At 39.5% G+C, this 22,284-nt stretch overlaps 3 protein-coding genes across 3 annotated transcripts; all 3 read right to left on the reverse strand.

The window, feature by feature from the left end:
* Positions 1-1,036: 1,036 nt before the first annotated feature.
* LOC129720195 (histone H2A-like) lies at positions 1,037-2,037 on the reverse strand. The gene is made up of 2 exons (XM_055671641.1): positions 1,992-2,037; positions 1,037-1,604 (listed from the first exon to the last, which is right to left on the reverse strand). Exons 1-2 carry the CDS (start codon positions 2,035-2,037, stop codon positions 1,213-1,215), a joined length of 438 nt encoding a protein of 145 aa, XP_055527616.1. The 3' UTR covers positions 1,037-1,212.
* An 843-nt stretch (positions 2,038-2,880) lies between these two features.
* Positions 2,881-4,267, reverse strand: LOC129724442 (uncharacterized). Its single transcript, XM_055679362.1, has 3 exons — positions 4,077-4,267; positions 3,897-4,020; positions 2,881-3,088 (listed from the first exon to the last, which is right to left on the reverse strand). The coding sequence occupies exons 1-3, from the start codon at positions 4,174-4,176 to the stop codon at positions 2,965-2,967; spliced, it is 348 nt and encodes a 115-aa protein (XP_055535337.1). The 5' UTR covers positions 4,177-4,267; the 3' UTR covers positions 2,881-2,964.
* A 4,374-nt stretch (positions 4,268-8,641) lies between these two features.
* Positions 8,642-9,590, reverse strand: LOC129724445 (U-scoloptoxin(16)-Ssd1a). Its single transcript, XM_055679365.1, has 3 exons — positions 9,412-9,590; positions 9,121-9,241; positions 8,642-9,039 (listed from the first exon to the last, which is right to left on the reverse strand). Exons 1-3 carry the CDS (start codon positions 9,503-9,505, stop codon positions 8,934-8,936), a joined length of 321 nt encoding a protein of 106 aa, XP_055535340.1. The 5' UTR covers positions 9,506-9,590; the 3' UTR covers positions 8,642-8,933.
* Positions 9,591-22,284: the final 12,694 nt, after the last annotated feature.

A 22,284-nucleotide genomic window follows, 5' to 3' on the forward strand; every position in this document is an offset into this window, starting at 1 on the left:
CTTCGAGGCATCAGAAGGTACCAGTTGCCGATTATTCTTGTTTACTGGTTAGTCCGTCAAGAATTCCAGACAATTTAGTAATTTGCAGTAGCCATGTACTACTAACAGCCACCAGCATTACGGGTTAAACCGGCACGAGATAACCGGTACTATTTTGTCTTTCCTCCTTTCAGCTGCTAGCACTTAGCGTCCGTATGTAAACGGTACGGTTTAGTAATGAAACTGATGGGGTTTGATTGATTGATTTCTTTTGAAGGGACTTCAGCCCCAAACGGTCATTTGTCCCTCTGCTTTGCTTGAGGAGAAACAGTCTTTTATATAGCCCAATGACATATGCTGGATGATGGTAGCTTCTCAAACCTGGCGGTGCCACACGCGCTATAAACATGCACACACGCGCTACAGACATGCCTACACGCCATTCGATATAGACGTTAGTCAACGTCAAAAATTCAAAACAACCTAAAGAAGAACGAACGAAACAAAAAAAATTGCTGTTTCCTGGGCTATTTTGTTGCATCGCATGCATGCATGCCATCTCATCAGCGATGCTAATTCAACAGAATTTTCTGTAGATTAACCTACGGGAACGATCCTTTTCTACGATGATCCGAAGGTCAAATCTACTGAGACATGCGAGCCGCTTTTTTCGAAAACGGGAGCTTATAAAGTAAAAGCGTAATCGGCCTTCGGTATCTGCAGAAGCTGGTTTTTTCTAGGTTCAGTAAATGAAAATGAACGGTCCAATTGAATTGAACGTTTTCATCTTAAGGAATAAAGAATAAAAAAGAATTATGATTTTTACTTTTAATGAACTGGTATCGCGCAACGATACATGTAAGGTATCGATACCTTAGCCTCAATACTAACAGAATATCAGTATCTTCTCTTGATACAAGTATAGATGTTAATGGTATCGCAACGTCTCTATACGGAACTAACCAATTCTTTATCGCAAAATGTAAATATCGTGTAGAAAGCATTGATTTATTTGATATCGATACAATATCGCCCAATGCTAAAACTCAACTGCTCAAATAAAAATTTCTTTGTAAAATTGGTAATGACAAGAATCCCCCCTTCTACAGGAATAATTTTGTATGGTAAATAAATACAGAAAAGGTACTAAATAAATGCTTTAACTCCTCTTTGAAGTGGTTGGTCGTCCTGAAAAGGACGGATTTTTTCTTCATAGCGGGGTCAATATGAATTTTAAGCCTTCTTTTCGGTCTTCTTTGGTAGCAGCACGGCTTGAATGTTCGGCAAGACGCCTCCCTGGGCAATGGTAACACCGGACAAAAGTTTGTTCAACTCCTCGTCGTTACGGATGGCCAACTGCAGGTGACGCGGGATGATACGGGTCTTCTTGTTGTCACGAGCTGCATTTCCTGCCAATTCCAAAACTTCAGCAGCCAAATATTCCATTACTGCTGCCAAACACACGGGAGCACCAGCACCAACTCGTTCGGCATAGTTTCCTTTCCGCAGCAGACGGTGGATACGTCCTACCGGGAACTGCAGACCAGCTCGAGACGAACGGGACTTTGCCTTTCCCTTAACTTTGCCGTCTTTACCACGTCCAGACGTGTTGCAACAGAGATTTACTTATCGTTGGTTCTCAACTAAATAACAGCATTCAACTGATGCCAAAAACAGACTATTTTGCCAACCACAGAGTAAAATTTTCTTATATACCCTACTGGATGAAGAAAAATGATGAGAGGGTTAGGCTACGTACGTAGTAGAATGGAAGAACTAGAAAATATTTGCAAGGTTATTTTCCCCTAGCAGCAGCATTTTGTAAAACAGAAAATTCAATAAGCCGCTTCTGTAACAAAATTTCGAGGCACCAAAAGTTGCCGGTTGCCGACTATATTCTTGTTTTCAGGTTAGTCCGTCGAGAATTCCAGCCATTTTAGTGTTTTGCAGTAGCCATTTACTCCTAAAAGCCACCAGCATTACGGGTGAAACCGGCACGAGATGACCGGTACTCTTTTGTCTTTCCTCCTTCCAGCTACTAACACCTAACGTCCGCATGTCACTGGTGCGGTTTTGGAATCAAAATGATGGGGCGCCGGCCGCTGTCGTAAAATTAACACCAACAAAAACATGCATATTTGCAAGGTTTTTTCCGCTAGCAGCAGCATTTTGTAGAACAGAAAATTCAAGGAACGCGAATAAACTTCGGAAACAGAAAGTGACAACAACAATAACAACAAAGTCAGATCGATTGTATCCGTTAGTGTCGACTGTGCTTGGGTAGAGAGGTAGTGATTGACTGCGCGGTATGATTTAGACAATCGATATTGATTACCAATTTTTCAATAGTGTATCTCAAACAAAAGTTTGTTTTTGTTACATAAATTTAACCGTAAAAGAATTTCTGATCGATTGATGCCAAAACCTCGAAAACCTGATTATAAATGACTGAAAAATAAGCGCTCAAAACCTGACCACTTTTCCCTGGTTTTCCCTGGTTGAATTACTAGATTTTCAAATTCAGGTGCCTAACTTCGATATAGACGTTAGTCAACGTCAAAAATAATATTCAAAGGTAAGGCCAAATTAGTGAACATTCAGTAATCGGATTCAGTAAACTCATCGGACACTCTAAATAAACGATTTGAAAATGAGAAACCAATAAGAACATACGGCGTAAAAACGACGACAACGTGAGTTTGCCTCTGTGGAAAATCCGCGTAAATTCCGAAAACTACGTTAAAAACCGCGTTAAAAAGATATTAGTGTATTCTACATTCAGAGTTTATGCAGACTCTCTCTGTTAAAAAAAACCTTTCATAAATTTATATAACTCATCGTCATCTAACAGGAACCGTGCGTGGTCTTTGACAAAGTATCTCCAGAATGCAATGCCGAAGATCTGGTTTGTACAGAAGATGTAACGAAAATTTTATTTACCAATAACATATTTATATTCAACAAACTATTGATAGTCGCAGGAAGTTACAAATAATAAATTTTTCCTTCAATTTCACATTTATACTTAGTACAGCAATCAGGATGGCCTTTGCTGAAGTCTTGTTCTAGTTTTACACAATTAGGTTCATCCATCATAGATACTCCACATCTGAAACAAAAAGAGTTTACATTAATTTTTAATTAAATTTTAAGGCATTTCATTCATTTAAAACTTAGCATACATTATTTTAGAATACAAATAGGATTTAACTATATTGTTGTAATAATTAATTATAACTCATATTAAATCTCAAGTCGATAGAAAGGTATGTCAGAATGTGTTGCTGTAAGCCTTCTAATAGTGCCATATTCAAAACAAATTGGCCTTGTTTTCACTTGTTTCGCTCTCGTTAGAGTATTTTAATTTGCCAAAAGTAATACACAAAAATATAACAAAATTGTGTTAAATACAGGGGCGACTCGTGGCTTCTGAACCTGCCTGTTCAACTACAAATTCTGGAAAATCTCAGTTTGAGGAAGTAATTACAATCATTTCCGCGTAAACACACAAGTCATTCTATTTGTTACTGCTGGAAAGTGAAACAAAAAATCGATAAAATATAAATTTAAATTTGCGTTTGGAATATATTTTTTGTATAGCGTACTCCGTGTGCAATGCACAGGTTGCAGCTATGGACGAGTCGCCCCTGGTTAAATATGTGAGGAGATGCGAATAACATAATATGTTATGTTGTGTCAAGTACTGTTCAAAGTTGTTTATATTTGAGAGAGGATTATGTTTTCCCAATATGTTAGCAACATTTAACATAACATCAAATATCAAAAACGGCGTTGTAAAAATAATTAGTTTGGAATCAGAACATACGATCACACACGTTCTATTATTGCAATCTGCCCGAAGCGTCATTCTCTGCTAATTCCCGAAGATAAACTTTAAAATGCAAATCAATATTTACCCATAGTAGACAATCGAATTATCACGTCCACAAGTCATAGTTTCACAAAGACCTGGTCGTTGTCGGGTTTCGCCGGGCTTGAAGTGAATTTTTGTGTTCTTATCATAGCATTCTCCAGGGAAATCTATAAATAAATGGGTCAAGGTGATACATTTAAACGATGATTGCTTATTTATATACCTTTGTTTACTGCATTCTGTTCAATGTATGTGTAGCCGTGACTATTTAGAATTCCGAGAATCACACAGCAAACGATCAAGTAGACTTTTGTTGTTTCCATTACAAAAATTATTAAAACTATTTCTACGGGAGGATTCAAGCGGTTAGCTCACAACACGAACGAGAGATGACTGATTTGCTAGAGACTTTCGATTCCTTGTTTGGCTGTTATTCCAGTTTTCTTCTTGTTGACATTTAATGATCGTATTTGGAATTTTAAAACACATTCATTAGGGTTATCTGTTGATTACTACGGAGTCACCAACAGGTTAACGTATAGATCTTTACCTCGTGCTACGAAAACAAGAGTTCTGTGTTAGGTATATCATTCAATTTTTTATTTTGTATAACAAAGCATAAGATAAAGATCATGATTCATCACTAACTTGTTTTTACGCTTAGCATACTTTCTCCTGTAGGATTAATATTTAACGTCACCATGTGGCCAACATTCAAGGTAACAGTTCAGATTATCACCTATTTGCAGCGAGTGGATGTTTTGGCGCGCAATAAAATTCAATCGAAATTAATACGCTGTTTTCCGCTAATATGCAATGAAAAATTTGACTTGATGATTCGTTTTATTGGCATTTGCAAATGAATTTTACTTTCTATGACACTTTGAAAAAAGTAAAATATCGACAATTAGGTTACTAAACGAATGTATGATTAATACGTTATTGTCGTATTACCGAATTATTAGCACAGTACATAATTTGGTAAAGACAACTTTTGTCACGTATTTGATCTTTTAAGATGCTTAAGGTTAACTAATTCTGAAAAGGAAGATCCAATTTTATTTATTTTGATTGCGTATGAAAGGTAGTATTGATATATGTATGCATATAATATTTATCAATATAACCCATTTTTCAATAAATTTATATATTCCGAACACTATGTAACACAATCAGTATTTTTTCACATATCTTACTAAAAGTTTCGGACAACCGGCTCGACTACTTTGGAAATTTATCAACAATATGTATTATTCAAAATTTCGTTCATTAGGCAAATGAAATATTTTCACGTGTTTAAGGGGTTATATACCTTTTTAGTTTTCAAAAAACCGTAAAAAGTTTTATTACATTATCTTCAATTACAACATCTTGAGAACATTTCCACAAATTTTCATAAAGATCTGAGCAATAGGAAGAAAGTTAGAGCGATTTGCAACGCGCCTCGCCACGGCCGCATAAGCTAAACTTGAAACTTTACACACGATTATCTCGGAATAGTGTTTTCCGAAAAATGACTTTGCCGTGATCCTGATTGCGGGAAAACTACTGAACCGATTTCCTTCATCTTTTTTTTTAAATTTTCGTTGTAAAATTCTCCGGTCCTTGAACGATCGCTTTTTGAAACATACAGTTACATTTTGCCGCAAAAATTTTTTTTAATGCAATTTTTTGCGCTTAAAACGTGCATATTTTGGGAAAAACGTTCCCGTGTGCACTGAAAACAAAATACTCATAAAAGCGATCGTTCAAGGACCCGGCACACTCCTAAACTGATGAAACAATATGAGTTTTTTGATTACGGTTGATCCGCTGAGTCTCTATCAGGATCACCGCAAGCCTCTGCGTTTCGGGGAAACGGCCATTACTCCAGTAATAATTGGTATATCTCAAAATCAAACGTATTTTCTTGTTGTTGATAAACTGTACGTTAAAAAAAAAATACCACTTTGATGCAATGAAAATGGTGCTATGCACTTAAAAATAAATTCAAACTTCCCTCATTTTTCTCCACCAAAAAGGTATATAACCCCTTAAGAGAATTTAGGAGAACGGTAAACTTTGATGAATTTTGATTCAGATTAAAAGGTATTTTTGTTACTTTCCGAAAGGTGTACTTGTATTACTTGTTGTACGAATTTTCAGATCATAAACGCACTTTTAGGAGATTTTTTTTTTTTTGGGTTTTTGCTACCACAACCATATATTAGATCTGGTGTAGCATTCCCCGGATTTTTTTTTATCACCTGATCAGAGTAGAGGATTACTATGAGAAGTAACCCTCGCCCATTCTGCACCTGTCAACAGTTTTCCAACGAGTATTACTCAGATGTCACGCCTGCTGCATAGTGTTTACTTTCAAGGAAGTCTGCACCGGATGTCGTTGTTCCACGGTGTAGTCTGAGGGCTAATTTCATGAATTTCTTCTGGACATTTTTGAACCCAGCAATCTAAAGATCCGTGTAAGGCCCGCACACTACACATGCAGTCTCCATGGATGATCGCACAAGCGCAGCAAGCTGTGTTGGTCGGTGAAATCCTCCGTCGTTCGCATGATGAACCCCAGATTGCAATTAGCTTTTGCAATTACGTTAAAGTAACGATCGCGAAAAGTTTGACTTATGTCCAGAATAATCCCCAGATCCTTCATTGAATCTACACGCTCAAGTTGAGTGCCATAGATTTGGTGATTTCTCATAATTGGTGTGATTTCACGGGTGATTTCAGTGCATTTCAGGGCACTGATAGTCATGCGGTTTCTTAGGTACCAATCTGGAAAAAGATTGATCATCTGCTGAAGTTCCTTGCAGTCTTCAATGTTCCGTATGATAAAATATATTTGCAAGTCGTCAGTATAAACTAATCCTACACACCAGAATTTTTCTTTAAGATCCAGCAAAGTACATTGCTGAAAGTGTATCAGCAAATCACTTGTTTACTGAATCACAGCATATTTTTCAAAAGTTTACTGTAATTCAGTTCTACAATTTACTGAATTTCGTTCAGTAATTTTATTTTTGATGTAAACCAGTGTTTCATTGATAAAGTTACTGAAAACCAGTAATCGATTCAGTGATTCGCGAAAATACAGCAAATCTATTTGCTGAACAGAATTGAATTTCATTTTGCTGAACAGATTGCTGGAAACACAGCACACCAAAAATCAGCTGATTATTCAGTAATGCTCAATTGCATAAAAGTGACAGATCGTTTGCTGCATGTTCAGTAAAACAAAATACAACTTGCTGGTTATCAGCTATGACAATTTGCTGTACATTCAGCAAAGCATAAATCAATTTGCTGGTTAACCAGTTAGTTCAAGGGAACCATGTTTCCCTCAGGCACCAGCTTCCATCGCCCATTCGCCCATCGGATCATAGCCAAATTACTGTTGAACTAGAGATGTATGATTATCATTTCAACCTTTAAGTTCATCTAGCTCAACAGTGACTTAGCTATGGTCCCATATCCGCTATCAGGAGCTTAGAGATGATCCCTTACCAGCTGCACAGCGATTTGGCGCGTTTTACTAATGTCAGCTTGACGTAAAATACTTTGACTTATCAATTCTTTCGCTGGATTCCAGCAAACATTCATTCACTGTTTTCTGTTCAGCAAATAGATTTGCTGTATTTTTGCGAATCTCTGAATCGATTACTGGTTTTCAGTAACTTTATCAATGAAATACTGGTTTACAGCAAAAATAAAATTACTGAACGAAATTCAGTAAATTGTAGAACTGAATTACAGTAAACTTTTGGAAAAAATGCTGTGATTCAGTAAACAAGTGATTTGCTGATACACTTTCAGCAATGTACTTTGCTGGACCTTAAAGAAAAATTCTGGTGTGTACAGACTCCATATGAATATGTCGTTGTAAAATATTGAAAATAATAGTGGCCCAAGGTTGCTGTAAATTAATCGGATTTCACCGCAGCGGGCATGATGCAAAGGCGACGATTCACCAAGTATGACTCTAGCCAGCGTGTGAAAAATAATGGGGCTCATAACGGTACAGTTTTGCAATCAGTATCCGATGGTAAACACGAAGGCGGTAACGAAGTTCCTGCATATAGCATATTGTTCCAGTGCCTTGGACGGTGGCTGTAGGACGCTTCAAAGTTCGCAAGAAATTGTAGGACAAAGGTGGTTTGCTTCGGGGAAGCGGAGCCGGAACGTGGTGGAAAAAAACTCGTTGAGAATACTGACGAATAACTCAACAAAGCTTTCGACGTTTTGAGCGTTCGAAAGAGGGCTTGATGGCTACTCGTACCCCTTACACAAGTACAATGGTGTGTATTTTCGGCCCAAATCCGAACCGAAACCTAAGCTGTTAAAACAATTTAGGGCCGTGACTCAAAAATCTAGAAAGAGGAAGAATCTTTCCTCACCTTCCTAGGGAGGTCCTTGCCAATGCAATGAACAGTTCCGTGGGGTGAATCGATCACTTTAAAATTTGGGATAAAAAATACTGATTAAAAGATGCTGATCACACAACACTATTCAAAGCAGGTTGGCACTTAGTTAATCTGTTATTCTACAATGCTACAGACATACATAAATCTGTAGCATTGTAGAATAACAGATTAACTGAGGGCATGTATTTTTGCACTTTTATTCAAACTAATTTCACAGTTGATGCGACTGGAAAGCAGGGACTATTTGAGGACTTATCTTGTGTTGTACCACGTTTTTGTCTATCTCACCTAGTGTGAAAAAGCTATCAACCACGAGCAGGAATAAAACCTTATCTCAACGAAAATCATATTGACTATTTAAAGAGAATCGTAGTTTTGCTTCTTTAATTTTTACTGAAATTCATCCAAAATTAGTACAATTAATACTAAAATTGATCCAAATGGATCTATTATTTTTTTATTCTATATAACGATGGTATCGCAATATTTTTAACGATTTTGTGCTATATAAGGAAGGCACAGGCATTTATGCTGAGGTTGTCTCTTGTTCTAAATATTTTTCTGCAGTTTTATTGTATTCAAAGAAGTATTACCGGAAAAACGAGCAATAAAATATCAACCTCTAAGTATTGCTAAGTGTCTCCAGAAAAAAGGATACGTAACTATTCTTCAGCTGGACATTTAACTTGCGGACAACAATCCGGATATTGCTTGGTTGAATCTAGCGGTGTTAACTCACACTTTGGTCCTGCGAGTGCTACACCACAACTGTAATAAAAAATCACACATCAACCAACTAGGTATACATAATAACAACACACTTATCAATTTCACGTGTATGTGAATTACCCGAGGATTGAGTATTCGTAGTTGTCTGAGCAAGTTATTTTTTCGCATTTTTCAGTATAATTCGACGTTCCAGCATCCAGGGTGTATCCGAATTGAGGATCATAGCATTGATTGGGATAGTCTGAAACATAATTGAAATTAAGAATCACACAGTATTCTCTCCGTAATCTCAAATCTTGAATCTCGCTACTGCCTCACTGCTGGCAATGAGACAATACTTTGATTAAAATTTTGACTTCTGGACAAGCCATTGTTTTTTTTTTATGAATTGTTGGCACTTGATATAATTACCGACATGGCTGGCATTTATCATAAAATATGCGTAAGCTTCAGAATAAGCTACTACAGAACAGGCAACCACAAAAGAAATAAACAGTGTTTTCATTTTTTTAGGGGAACTGTTAACAGCACAGAAACTACTAGCGATGCTTTGCACAGCGCGGTCAAAGTTACAACTGATTACGAGATATAACTGACCGTACTGTTTTATAGCTTTTAATTGTAACATTCAATTTGGGTAGAGTCTCCCGTGACGTTCCAAGTTTAGCTTATAACACACTAATGTTGATTCATTGAAAGAAGATGTAATTAAATATTTGAATTTTTGGGTAAAGACTCGGTTAAAGGTTACATCGTTGGTAGTAATAAACTCACAATCGATATTACAGATGAGACTGAGCAATATACTAAAAGGAACACCAATAAATTCAAAGGACTGAAAGTCTTAAACTGAACCCAAAGCTTGCAATGTGAATAAAATGTTATTTAATTTTGTTTACCCAAAAAAAAAAAACATTTCGTGGATTAGGTCTCAGCATCTACTTTAGATTCAACACTTCAGATTTAAAGAACGCCAAGCTATCACTAACGTTCTTATTGGCCCAACTGTTCTGGAAGCGCTCGTACGTTCCTTCCACATGATGTGGCCGATAACGGGGCATTACAGGTCTTTATTTATTTATTTATTAACCTCACCGCCCGGCTGTCCAACGTGCTGAAATCAAAGGCAACGAGGAGGATGCAGTTGAACATCCAGCGGCTATCAACTGAAGGAGTGGCTGCAGAGTACTCGCAGAAAGTTGATGAACGGATTGAGGAAAGATTTGAAGGGAACCTGAATGAACAGTTGAGGCACATCCACAGTTCGATTAGCACTACAGCGCGAGAAGTGTTGGGTACAACTGCGGCAGCTGCGCCCAATGAGTGGTTTGACGCTGAGTGCCAGCGAGTGACGGAAGAGAAGAACCGCGCCAGGGGTCACATGTTGGTCACGGCTGTGACTCGTCAGAGCATGAGTAGGTATCGAGATGCAAGAGCCGCTGAAAAGAGACTCCATCGCCGGAAGAAACGACAGCATTGGGAGCGTATTCTTGTGGAGGCGGAAGGTTGCTTCTCCAGGCACGATGCGAGCAGCTTCTACAAGAAGGTCAACGGAATCAGGAATCGAAACGTGTCAGCCCCTGTCATGTGCAACGATAGGGAGGGGAACCTGATAACCGATAAAACAGAGGTGGCCAGGCGTTGGAAGGAACACTTCAGTGTGCTGTTGAACGGTGAGGGAAACAGTGGAGTCGAAAGGAGCAGGATGACTATTGAGAATGATGGTCAAGCTGTGGATCCACCATCCATGGACGAGGTGAAGAAAGCAGTGAAAGAGCTGAGAAACTGCAAGGCAGCCGGGAAGGACGGCATTCCCGCCGAACTCTTCGAAGTCGGGAGCGAACAGCTGTATCGTGCCATCCATCGGATCATGCTAAGAGTGTGGTCTGATGAAGAATTACCCTCGGACTGGTTGGAGGGTCTCATATGCCCGATCTACAAAAAAGGCCATCGTCTGGACTGTAGCAATTATCGGGGCACAACTCTTCTCAATACCGTGTACAAAATTCTCTCCCGCATTCTGTTCCACAGACTGAGGCCGTTGCAGGAGACCTTTGTTGGCGAGTACCAATGCGGTTTTCGAGGGGGACGCTCCACGACGGACCAAATGTTTACCTTGCGACAAATCCTCGATAAATTTCGAGAATACAACTTGCAGACGCACCATCTGTTCATAGATTTCAGGGCAGCGTACGATTCAGTCAAGAGAAATGAGTTATGGCAGATTATGATTGAACATGGCTTCCCAACAAAGCTGATTAGGCTGATTCGTGCCACCCTTGAAGGTTCTACATCAAGCGTCAGGATAGCCGGTGAGATATCGGACTCGTTCGTGACGTTGGATGGTTTGAAGCAGGGCGACGGGCTGTCGAACTTATTGTTCAACATCGCATTGGAAGGTGCTGTACGGAGGGCTGGTGTGCAGAGAAGCGGCACCATCATTACGAAGTCGCACATGCTTCTCGGTTTTGCGGACGATATCGATATCATTGGTATCAACCGTAGAGCTGTGGAAGAGGCCTTCGGACCTCTCAGGAGGGAAGCTGCGAGATTAGAGCTCGTCATAAACTCTGCCAAAACGAAATACATGGTGGCTGGCAGAGTGCGTGGTAGTCCGTCGGATGTTGGTGCTGCGGTGGTGCTAGATGGGGAAACATTTGAAGTAGTCGACGAATTTATTTACCTGGGAACATTAGTGACATGTGACAACGAGGTTAGCCGTGAGATAAAGAGGTGGATAGCAGCCGCAAACAGGGCCTTTTACGGACTACGTAACCAGCTAAGGTCCCGCAGTCTGCAAATCCGTACTAAACTTGCACTCTATAAAACACTGATTCTTCCGGTGGCTCTCTACGGCCATGAATCATGGACGCTGAAAGAGGCTGATCGGCGAGCTCTTGGTGTTTTTGAGCGTAGGATTTTGCGTTCAATCCTTGGCGGCAAACTAGAAAATGGTGTTTGGCGCAGACGCATGAGCCATGAAGTCTACCAGGCATACAAATCGGCGGATATAGTCAAGCGGATAAAACACGGCAGGCTTCAGTGGGCTGGGCATGTAGCGAGAATGCCGGATGAGCGTCAAGCGAAGGCTATATTTAGCAGGAATCCCGATAGAGGTCGTCGACTTCGAGGTAGACCCCGCACTCGTTGGATGTGTGCTGTCGACGAGGATGCACGCGAAATAGGTGTTAGGGGCGATTGGAGGATAGCAGCCCAAGACCGAGGGACATGGCGACGTATTCTGGATTCGGCACTGGATCGATAATCGGTCTGTCGCCTTAAAGGTAAAGTAAAGTAAGTATTAACCTCAACAGACCCAATTTGGTCCTAATGATTAAATCTTAAAATATTTAAAATATTGCTCCTAGTGCGAGGACGATGGTAGTCGATGCCGGTAGATACACTATTGAAAACACGCTGAAGTCCAACGAGACCTCCGTTAGCCCCATAATTTGAACGACGGAAAGGCATTCGTAGGAAGATGTTGTTCCGGACGACTGGAGAATTAACGTTTGTCTCAATATTTCCTAGTAATACAGCACAGACGGTTCTACCCATGAGGGTGTCGGAAATAACATGGCACGTGAAAGATCACGTCTAATTTGCAGCGAATCGAAGCCGTTGCTAACGATTTTCGTAACTAGGCAGCTGGTGAGGGTCGCTCCACGGTAGATAACGAAGAGCAAAACGCACAAATCTCCGTAGAATTGTTTCAATTCTGTTGGCACCATTGAGGTAATGAGGATTTCACACTGCCGAACAGTATTCGAGGGTCGAGCGAACTAATTAGCAGTATAAACCTTTTGAACATAATACGTCTCTGAAGTTCTTGGCCATTCTCATAATCCGTCCTAAATTCCGGAAAGCTTTAGCAACAATGTAGCATATATGCTCCTTGAAAGTGAGCTGACTATCAATCAGTACTTCCAAATCTTTCACGCTTCTCGCCTAATCGGTACTGCACCCAAATATAAATGAAATATAAAAGGGAGAGGTGACTACCTTGTGGAATTCCGGAAGTGGCATGAAATCCTTTCGAGCTGTTATCTCCAATTTTCACAGAGATGTGGCAATCTGCAAGATTCGACTGAAGCCAACGCAATATATTGTATATAGTGATGGTGTGGCTGATTTTATCGAAGGCTGCTGACAAATCAGTGTATATAGCGTCTGCGGAATCCTTTGGACATAACATCCAATGCAAAGGAAGTGATCGTTAGAAGGTTCGTTGTCGTGGAACGCTTCGGCATGAATCCATGTTGCGTGTCAGAGATAAGTGGCTTGCAATAGTAAATGATCGGTTCCATCATGATCAACTCAAACAGTTCAGAGACTGCATTTAAAGAGGAGATTCTCGGCAATTTTCGACATTTCTCTTGACTTCTTTTTTATAAACCGGAAACATGTACGCAAACTTTCAAACTGATGGAAATTTACCAGTCGAGAAGTCTTCCAGCCGTCTCAACACTGTTCGGGATAATAGCGAACGGTGTAGACGCTAATGCGACAAATGCATCATAGTCGACCAACACGGCTTCATAGCAGCTCCTGCAGCTCGTGGTTTTATAGTCTTCTCCACGTTTCGTTCTCCATATGCAGTGCACCGAACATGGTACGCAACACCTTATTCTCGAAAACCACAAGGGGCCGCGTTGGTCTTCCACAAGTATAGTCCATGTCCTATGGCCGTAGACTACTACCGGTCTGATTATTGTCCTGTAGATGATTAATACTACTCGATTGGAGCGCTCTCCGGAGCCTAAAGTATGCATAATTTCCTGTCATAATGCGCCGATGAGTTTCTCTGCTGATATCATTGTCGGTGATTATCAGTGAGCCCAGGTACACGAACTCGTCGTCACCACCAACTTGAACTCGAGGTTAGAATTACCTCCTCTTGCACTTCTTCCTACCATGTACATCGTCTTCGATGCATTAATGACCAGTACAATCGGTTATCCGCCATCCTTACAAAGGTCCGAGCCACACCCACGATGTTGATATTGTGGGCGAAGCCGAACAGTACCCGTATTTTGGAATATCGTGCCATTCGTGCTAATTCCCGCTCTTCTAATTCCACCCTCTAGAGTAATATTAAACCTTGGTCGAGAGAGACCATCAAGTTAGTCCAAGTTAGAGGTAACCTTCAATCAAATTGACCTCGATGAAACAAGAGCCCGCTAAATCAGAGGAAATGTGCTGAAATTTCTGATTCAGCGTTACAGAAGCGGCTAGTGTTTGTTGAAGTTTCGTCGAAATTCTTTCAATCACAAGTAGCAGGACCGTGTCCAGTGAGAATCTTGTGTCCATTCACCCTCGACTGTTTTCGGGTTTGTTCGGTTTCGCATTCAAATACAAAATTTCTGAAATTTCTGATTCAGCGTTACAAAAGCGGCGAGTGTTTGTTGAAGTTTTGTCGAAATTCTTTCAATAATAAGTAGCAGGATCGTGTCCAGTGAGAATCTTGTGTTCATTCACCCTCGACTGTTTTCGGGTTTGTTCGGTTTCGCATTCAAATACAGTACAGTCCGCGAAATAAATATACCGTACATGCGAAGATTTTAAATATTTTTACTTTTGGAGTAAACTCATACAAAACATAATATGAAAGCGGTTCTCCACACTAAAATAAAAGCACAGAAAGTTATTTTATTTTATTCCAATTTCATTATGCTATTTAATTTGAGCTTCTCGTTATCAATCCATACGAAATAAATAAACCGTACAATTCAAATTGATTGCGATTCCTCTACTACTCGTTCGTGAAACAAGCGTTAATATTTTGTACGGCCACCTCTGACATCAACATCTGCCAAACGTCGTGGTATAGAAACAATCAGAAGAGTTGAAGAGTTGTAATATCGATATTGTCCGTTCTTCTTAAAAAACAGTCTTCAATTACCCAAGTGATTCATACTGACGTCCTATGCACAAGCTCACTGTGACAAGATCCCCCAAAGATTCTCGATCGGGTTTAAATCGTGGCTTATAGCAGACCATTTCAAAACAGTAATGTTTCGTGATGTTAGAGATGATGTTGTAAGTTTTGAACAGTGGATCGTCGCGTTGTACTGCTGGAAAATCCAATTTTCACCCCAAAAACTATCACCAAAATTGATCAAAACGTTGTCTAGCAGATCAACATGCTTCTCCGAATTCATTTTATGAGAAATAAAACAAATTGGTGTCTTTCCGAAATGCCCGAATGCGGCCCACACCATAACTGAACCTCCCTGAAAGTTTCTGAAATGACGAGTTTCGGGTTCTCGGCGAATATCCCTCCAATCCATTTGGCAACCATTAGGACCACCCAGGTTAAACTTCTTCTGATCGAAGAAGATGAAGGATTTCCACCCATCCTCCCAAAACATATCCCGTTCCGCAAACTCAAATCTCGCAGTTCTGTGTCGAGGTAGAAGCTTCGATGTTTTCAAACGTTGCTGGTATTGAATGTGAGTATTTTCTTTCAAAATCTGTAGTATTCTTCTCTTAGATACTATAAAGACATTGGAGCCTTAATCTGGCATGTACTCAAGTTTTTATCAACAGTCAGGCGAGATACTTGTCTGTTATCTTGAAGATTCGAAAGAAATGGACGCCCGGATCGTTTGTTGACACCATAGTTTTCAGGATCCTTGAGAAAATTTTCTATGGTACCTTTATCACGGTTCAATTCCTGAGCTATTTTGCGAATAGTTAGTCCACATACTCTGAAAGCCATGATTTTAGCTCGCTCTTCCAAAAAAAATGATTTTCCTCTCAGCATTTCCAGCAAATAAAACGAACAGCGATACAGGAATTTATGAAAACTATTTCCCATAGATGAGAAAGATTAATTTTAAAGACGGCTATCATTATATACCATGCAAACATATTAACTTTTATACTTTGTATGGGTTAAAGATGATTAAGGCACATGTACGGTATATTTATTTCCTACTACAAATTAAAATTGTTTCAATTCACCCTAAAATTCACCAAGTACAAACATGTAAACAAACATTGCTTTGTTATTCGCGCAATACACTACTGTACCGAGCACCATAAAATGATGATAGATATAACATTGTGCATTATTGTAATAATACATAATAGTTTTGTACGGTATAATTCTTTCTCGCACTGTAGGTGCCCGATCAGAAGAGCATAACTAAAAAATTACAAAATTCTATCAACGCGAGATACAAATAACATATTTTGATACAATTTTGTATTTTGCCATATAATTTTGATAGCAAAATTGAATTTGAATGAGTAATAATAACAAAACCTGAAATGAAATAGTTCTGAAACAAGTCTAACCAATTTTTCGTTTTTATCAAAACCTGTTGTTTCTAACAATGTTTGTTATTATACTGTTCTATATACTATCTTATCTTGTTAGAAAGCTGATACATCAGTAACAAATTTTGATATGTGTTTGATACTAGTAGAATCATTTCTGTTATAATTTCTGTTATTTTAACACCTAACGGGATCAAATTGAAAACACAGCCTGTAAGGATTTTCCCATAACAAACTAACAGCTTCTGTTACATTTTTCTTTTTTTTGTTCTTAAAGTTCTTAAAAATACGATAGGTCAGGTATTTACAGTCATGGAGAAAATAATAAATACACTTGCAGTTTTGGTTAATTTTCCATATTTTGGGCACTGATTTTAGTTGTTATATGATGTTATGTTACATCATTACGATCTGCAGACACTTTCTTTCAAAGTGGAACAGAGAAATAACTGGAATTTTTCTGTGTCGGTGATTCCGAAAAATTTTTGCGTGAGTTAGTGCTTTTTAAGGTGGCAAAAAATAAATACACTATTGAAATATATATACAAAACATTCCAAATAAGCTTTATTTATCTACATATCGTTAGCAAAGTGACCTTTTGCGTTACAAAACTCACTTTCAATGTTTCGTGGCTTTTATTTTGTTTTGTAAAATCATATTCAATCTTCGTGGTATGATTACCACCAGTTTTTCACTAGTAGAAGCTGGGCTAGCATTTCACGTTGCCTGTACGTCGTTCCATAAGTCTGTTTCATTCTTTAGATGATGCTCTGCAACGTAGAACTTAACAATCTTCCATAGATTTTTGATACGGATAAAGTTAGGAGACTATGATGACCAAACCAACAATTCTATATTTTCCTTGTAAACCATCTTCAAGTTTTCAATGCTATATGTTTAGGATCGTTACCCTCTAACGGAGAGGCATGTTTTCTTTGGCATACGGAAGCATTGCGCTACGTAAAATACCTACACAGTCGTTAGTATTGATAGTCTATGTTATAAAATGAATGGGTTCCATACCAGCATCAGAAAACTGCACCACACCATTTTGTGGTCACTTCCAAATTTGACTATTTTCTTGGTTAATTGTGCGTTGAAGGCAATATTCACCAGTCTTCCCACCAGCTACTGACCGTTTGGACCAAAAAGCTTGAATTTCGACTCATCCTACCAAGACACGATGTGCCATTTAGTTGCCCCCTAGTCTAAGAACTTTTTGGAAAATTCAGTTCTTGCCAAAATGTGTCACTTTTGAAGTAGAGTTAAGTTTCCTGTGTACCTAGGTGGTCGATTTTGCTTCCGTATGCCGAAGAAAATATGCCAGTTTGCTGGATCTTTAGGCAGTATAACGATCCTAAACATAAAGTATTGAAAACACGAAAATGATTTTCAAACGAAAATATAAAATTATTAGTTTGGCCAGCGCAGTCTCTTAATTTAAATTCAGTTAGAAATTCTATGGAAAATTGTGAAAGTCTGGGTTGCAAAGCATCATCTAAAGAATGAAACAGACTTATGGAGCGTCGTACAGGCAGCGTTAATTGCAAGCCCAGCTTCTACTCGTAAAAAACTGGTGGTAAACATACCACGAAGATTGAATATGGTTTTACAAAATAGAGGACAAGCCACAACATATTGAAAGTGAGTTTTGTAACATAAAAGGTCACTTTGCTAACGATTTGTAGATAAATAAAGCTTATTTGGAATGTTTTGTATATATCAATCAATAGTGTATAGTGTGTGTCAATAGTGTATTTATTTTTTTCGCCACCTTAAAAAGCACTAACTCATGCAAAAAAATTTCGGAACCACCGACACAGAAAAATTCCAGTTATTTCTCCGTTCCTCTCTGAAAGAGAGTGTCTGCAGATCGTAATGATGTAACATAACATCATATAACAACTAAAATCAGTGCCCAAAATATGGAAAATTAACCAAAACTGCAAGTGTATTTATTATTTTCTCCATGACTGTATGTCGACATAATCATCTTTTTTTAAATAATTTGTGCAGTTACTTCCTAAACCGGGCAGAAACAACCCCGTTACCCTAAAATTTTTGTTACAAAAATTTGCATAAAACATATAAAAAGGGAATTATTTACTTAAAACTTTTTCGGTCTTCTACGAACTAGCTTGAAATAGTTAATTCTACTATGTTTTCGAAGCAAGTTATACATTTTATCAAAAAAAGAAAATATTAGCTTTTTTATTCCAGTGTAAACCTCCCTTAAACTAAACATTTTTCCATCCAAATCTCTTATATAACTAACTACTACTAACTTACTAACTAAATAACTCTTATATAACTAAGAAACTGTCTAGAAGACGTCAAAACGCTAAAATGTATTAGTTTTTATTTCATTTTGTCACATTGTGCGGAACCGAAATGAGCAAGCTATGTCAAAACAAATTATTTTAAATTTTTCGGTAGAGAAAAGTCTGCTGAAATACAAAAAGTTAAAAATATTCACGGCAAAAAGTCTGTGGTTCCGAAATATAATTAAGTATCGTAACTAAACCAGAATGTAATAAAAGAGCAATTTCCGGCAATCACATTCCATGACCCAAATCATCATCATCCGAAATGTAGCAAATGATTTTCGATTTCCTGCAAGCCACCAATGCAATGGGAAGGAAAGACACACTACTGCTACGACTCCAATGTTGGTACTACTTCTTAATCATACAAGCGTTTTACGGCAAACTGACAGGGATTAAAACGCAGTATGGTGAGTGACCTCTGCGTGAGAGTACGTTCATGTAATTATATTTTCTCATCAATAAAGGTATAAAGGTCAAAGGCTTCGAAAATTTTAATAATTTTACACTTTTTGTTTAAATCTGGATTTTTGCAATATATATGTTCCGTTTAAAGTCAAACAAACCATACATTAAGTTCATCGCTATAAATCTATAATTTTTCTATTCAAACTTTCTATTAGTTTTTTACTAAACCTACTGTTTCTTTATTATTGTTTTATTTATTGTTTGTTAAAGAATTAGACAATGCTTGAGTGTTGAATTTCATTTCACAACAACATTAATACGTAGATAAAACAATCAAACTGTTGCATACATTTTTTTCTGACCTTCTAGCACAATATCTTACATTCTATTTTTCAGCTGCGCTCACTTACATGAAATATATGAGCAAAAATTATAGCCAACAAACGATTACGTTCAGATTCCGCGTCGAACACTCGACAGAAACGGACGTGCAAAGTGGTCGTTCTATTACAATCCGGTCCGTGTGTACGAATAGCCAAACAAAAGAGTGTATTATTCAAGGCCATCAGTTGACAGTCGAGTCCGTGTCGCTGTGCTGAGTGATCTCACACCCGGCTCACTGCTGGTGGCTGTATTGGTGCTGCTGTACTGGTGCTGCTGGCTGCTTTGGGTGCAGCTTCGAACGATCGGACAACCACTGCTGGAAGGAAGAAGTAAAGAGGTACGTGTTCTTGTCGGTGCTAGTTCGCTAGTGCGCTACATTTAGCGCGATGGATATAGATCCCTCGCCTCCCGTGCCACCATCCCCGAACCCCCCTGACCCTGACCCTTCTGTTACCCCCTCCCCTGTTCATTCTCCAGTCCCCCCTCGCCCCAGGCTTTACCCGGACGGATCTCAACAGGGCAGCTATACTGTTTATTTTCGTCCAAAGGCAGGAGTGAATTCAAAGCGATTAAACATACTGCAAATTTCAAAAGACCTGACGAAGGGGTACAAGGGCGTGACGGAAATTTCCAAGGTCCGACCTAACAAGCTCCGTGTCGTGGTCAGTGATCTGGCACAGGCCATTGCTATCGCTTGCTCTGAGCTCTTCACACGCGAGTATCGCGTTTACATACCCGCACGAGACGTGGAGATCGACGGTGTCATAACCGATTCGAGTCTGTCTGTCGAGTGTATCCTAAAAAGCGCAACCGGTTGCTTCAAAAATACCGAAACACAGGCGAAGATTTTGGATTGTAAGCAATTGCGGTCCATGTCTCTCGTCGGCGGTAAAAAAGTTTACACTCCGTCAGACTCGTTTCGCGTTACGTTTGCCGAATCTGCACTAACGAGCCACGTCTCGATCGACCGGGTTCGTCTGCTTGTGCGATTGTATGTACCCCGTGTTATGAATTGCACCAATTGCAAGCAGTTAGGCCACACAGCCGCCTACTGCTGCAATAAGGCACGATGTAGCAAGTGTGGGGAGACTCATGCGGAAGATTCTTGCAGTGTTAAAGCTGAAAAATGTATTCACTGTGGGGAAAACCAGCATGAGCTCTCCACATGCCCGGTGTACATGCAGCGCAGAGATAAAATCAAGCGGTCACTTAAGGAGCGTTCAAAGCGTTCTTACGCTGAGATGCTGAAGAAGACCGTGATCACTTCTACCATAACATCGAACCCCTTTGATCTGTTGCCCTCCGATGAAACCGATTCTGACGATTCATCAGCGGGAACATCTTATGCCAATCCTGGGGAGTCTAGGAAGAGGAAAAATGTTTCTTCTCCTAAACTTCCCCGTAAAGGTCCTAAGATTTCCCAAAGTGTAATGAAAAGTACGAACAAACAGTGCTGCGGAAAAACCGAAGCAAACTCCTCCTGGGCTTGCAAATTTAAAGTCCCAGAAGGAGTTCCCAGCACTGCCAGGAACATCTAAAACCCCAGTTGTTCCTTTTGCACATCCAGTTGATGAAACAAACTCTGGATTAGTGAAATTTTCTGACATTGTGGACTGGATTTTTGAAAATTTCAATATACCCGATCCAATTAAAATTTTTCTTACAGCATTCCTCCCAACAGTTAGATCATTTTTGAAGCAGTTGACTGCCCAATGGCCCCTCTTTGCAGCGATTGTATCCTTCGATGCCTAATTCAACTGCGTATATGAAGGATTCTATCTCTGTCTTACAGTGGAATTGTAGAAGTATTTTACCAAAAATTGATTCGTTTAAAGTTTTGATAAATAAAAACAAATGCGTTGCATTTTCCCTTTGTGAAACTTGGCTTACTTCAAATATTGATCTCAACTTCCATGATTTTAATATTATTCGCCTTGATCGAGACACCCCATATGGAGGAGTTCTTTTAGGGATTAAAAAGTGCTATTCTTTCTATCGTATTAACCTCCCCTCGATTCCAGGCATCGAAGTTGTCGCATGTCAAATGACAATACAAGGCAAAGAGCTTTGTATTGCCTCAATATATATTCCTCCCAGAGCACAGGTTGGGCAACGGCTGCTCTTTGATTTAAAAGAACTTCTTCCCTCGCCACGTTTGATTTTGGGAGACTTCAACTCTCATGGCGTGGCTTGGGGTTCCCCATACAATGATAACCGCTCCTCTTTAATCTATAACCTTTGCGATGACTTCGACATGACTATTTTAAACAACGGTGAAATGACACGTATCCCGAAACCTCCAGCGCGCCCAAGCGCTTTGGATCTATCCTTATGTTCGACGTCGCTACGGTTGGATTGCACATGGAAGGTAATCCTTGATCCTCACGGTAGCGACCATTTGCCTATTCTTATTTCAATTAATAACGGGTCGACTCGCATGCGACAAATTGACATTCCGTATGACCTCACACGGAATGTCGATTGGAAGTTATACGAGGAAATGATTTCGAAAGCGGTCGAGTCGATTCAACATCATCCACCACTTGAAGAATACAACCTCCTCGCGGGCTTGATTCTCGACGCCGCGTTGCAAGCCCAAACGAAGAAATATCCCGGCGTAACGATCAAAGAACGGTCTCCCACTCCGTGGTGGGACCAAGAGTGCTCCGATGTCTACACGCAAAGATCCGACGCGTTTAAGGCCTACCAGAAGGGAGGTATACCTGGCGACTATTTACGGTATTCGGAGCTTAATACCAAGCTTAAAAGTTTGGCTAAAGCAAAGAAACGCGGATATTGGCGTCGGTTCGTGAACGAGACGTCGAGGGAGACATCGATGAGAACTCTTTGGAACACAGCCCGAAGAATGCGGAATCGCGTAAC

The sequence above is a fragment of the Wyeomyia smithii genome, chromosome 2 (genome assembly GCF_029784165.1).
Source record: "Wyeomyia smithii strain HCP4-BCI-WySm-NY-G18 chromosome 2, ASM2978416v1, whole genome shotgun sequence".
NCBI classification, from domain to species: domain Eukaryota; kingdom Metazoa; phylum Arthropoda; class Insecta; order Diptera; family Culicidae; genus Wyeomyia; species Wyeomyia smithii.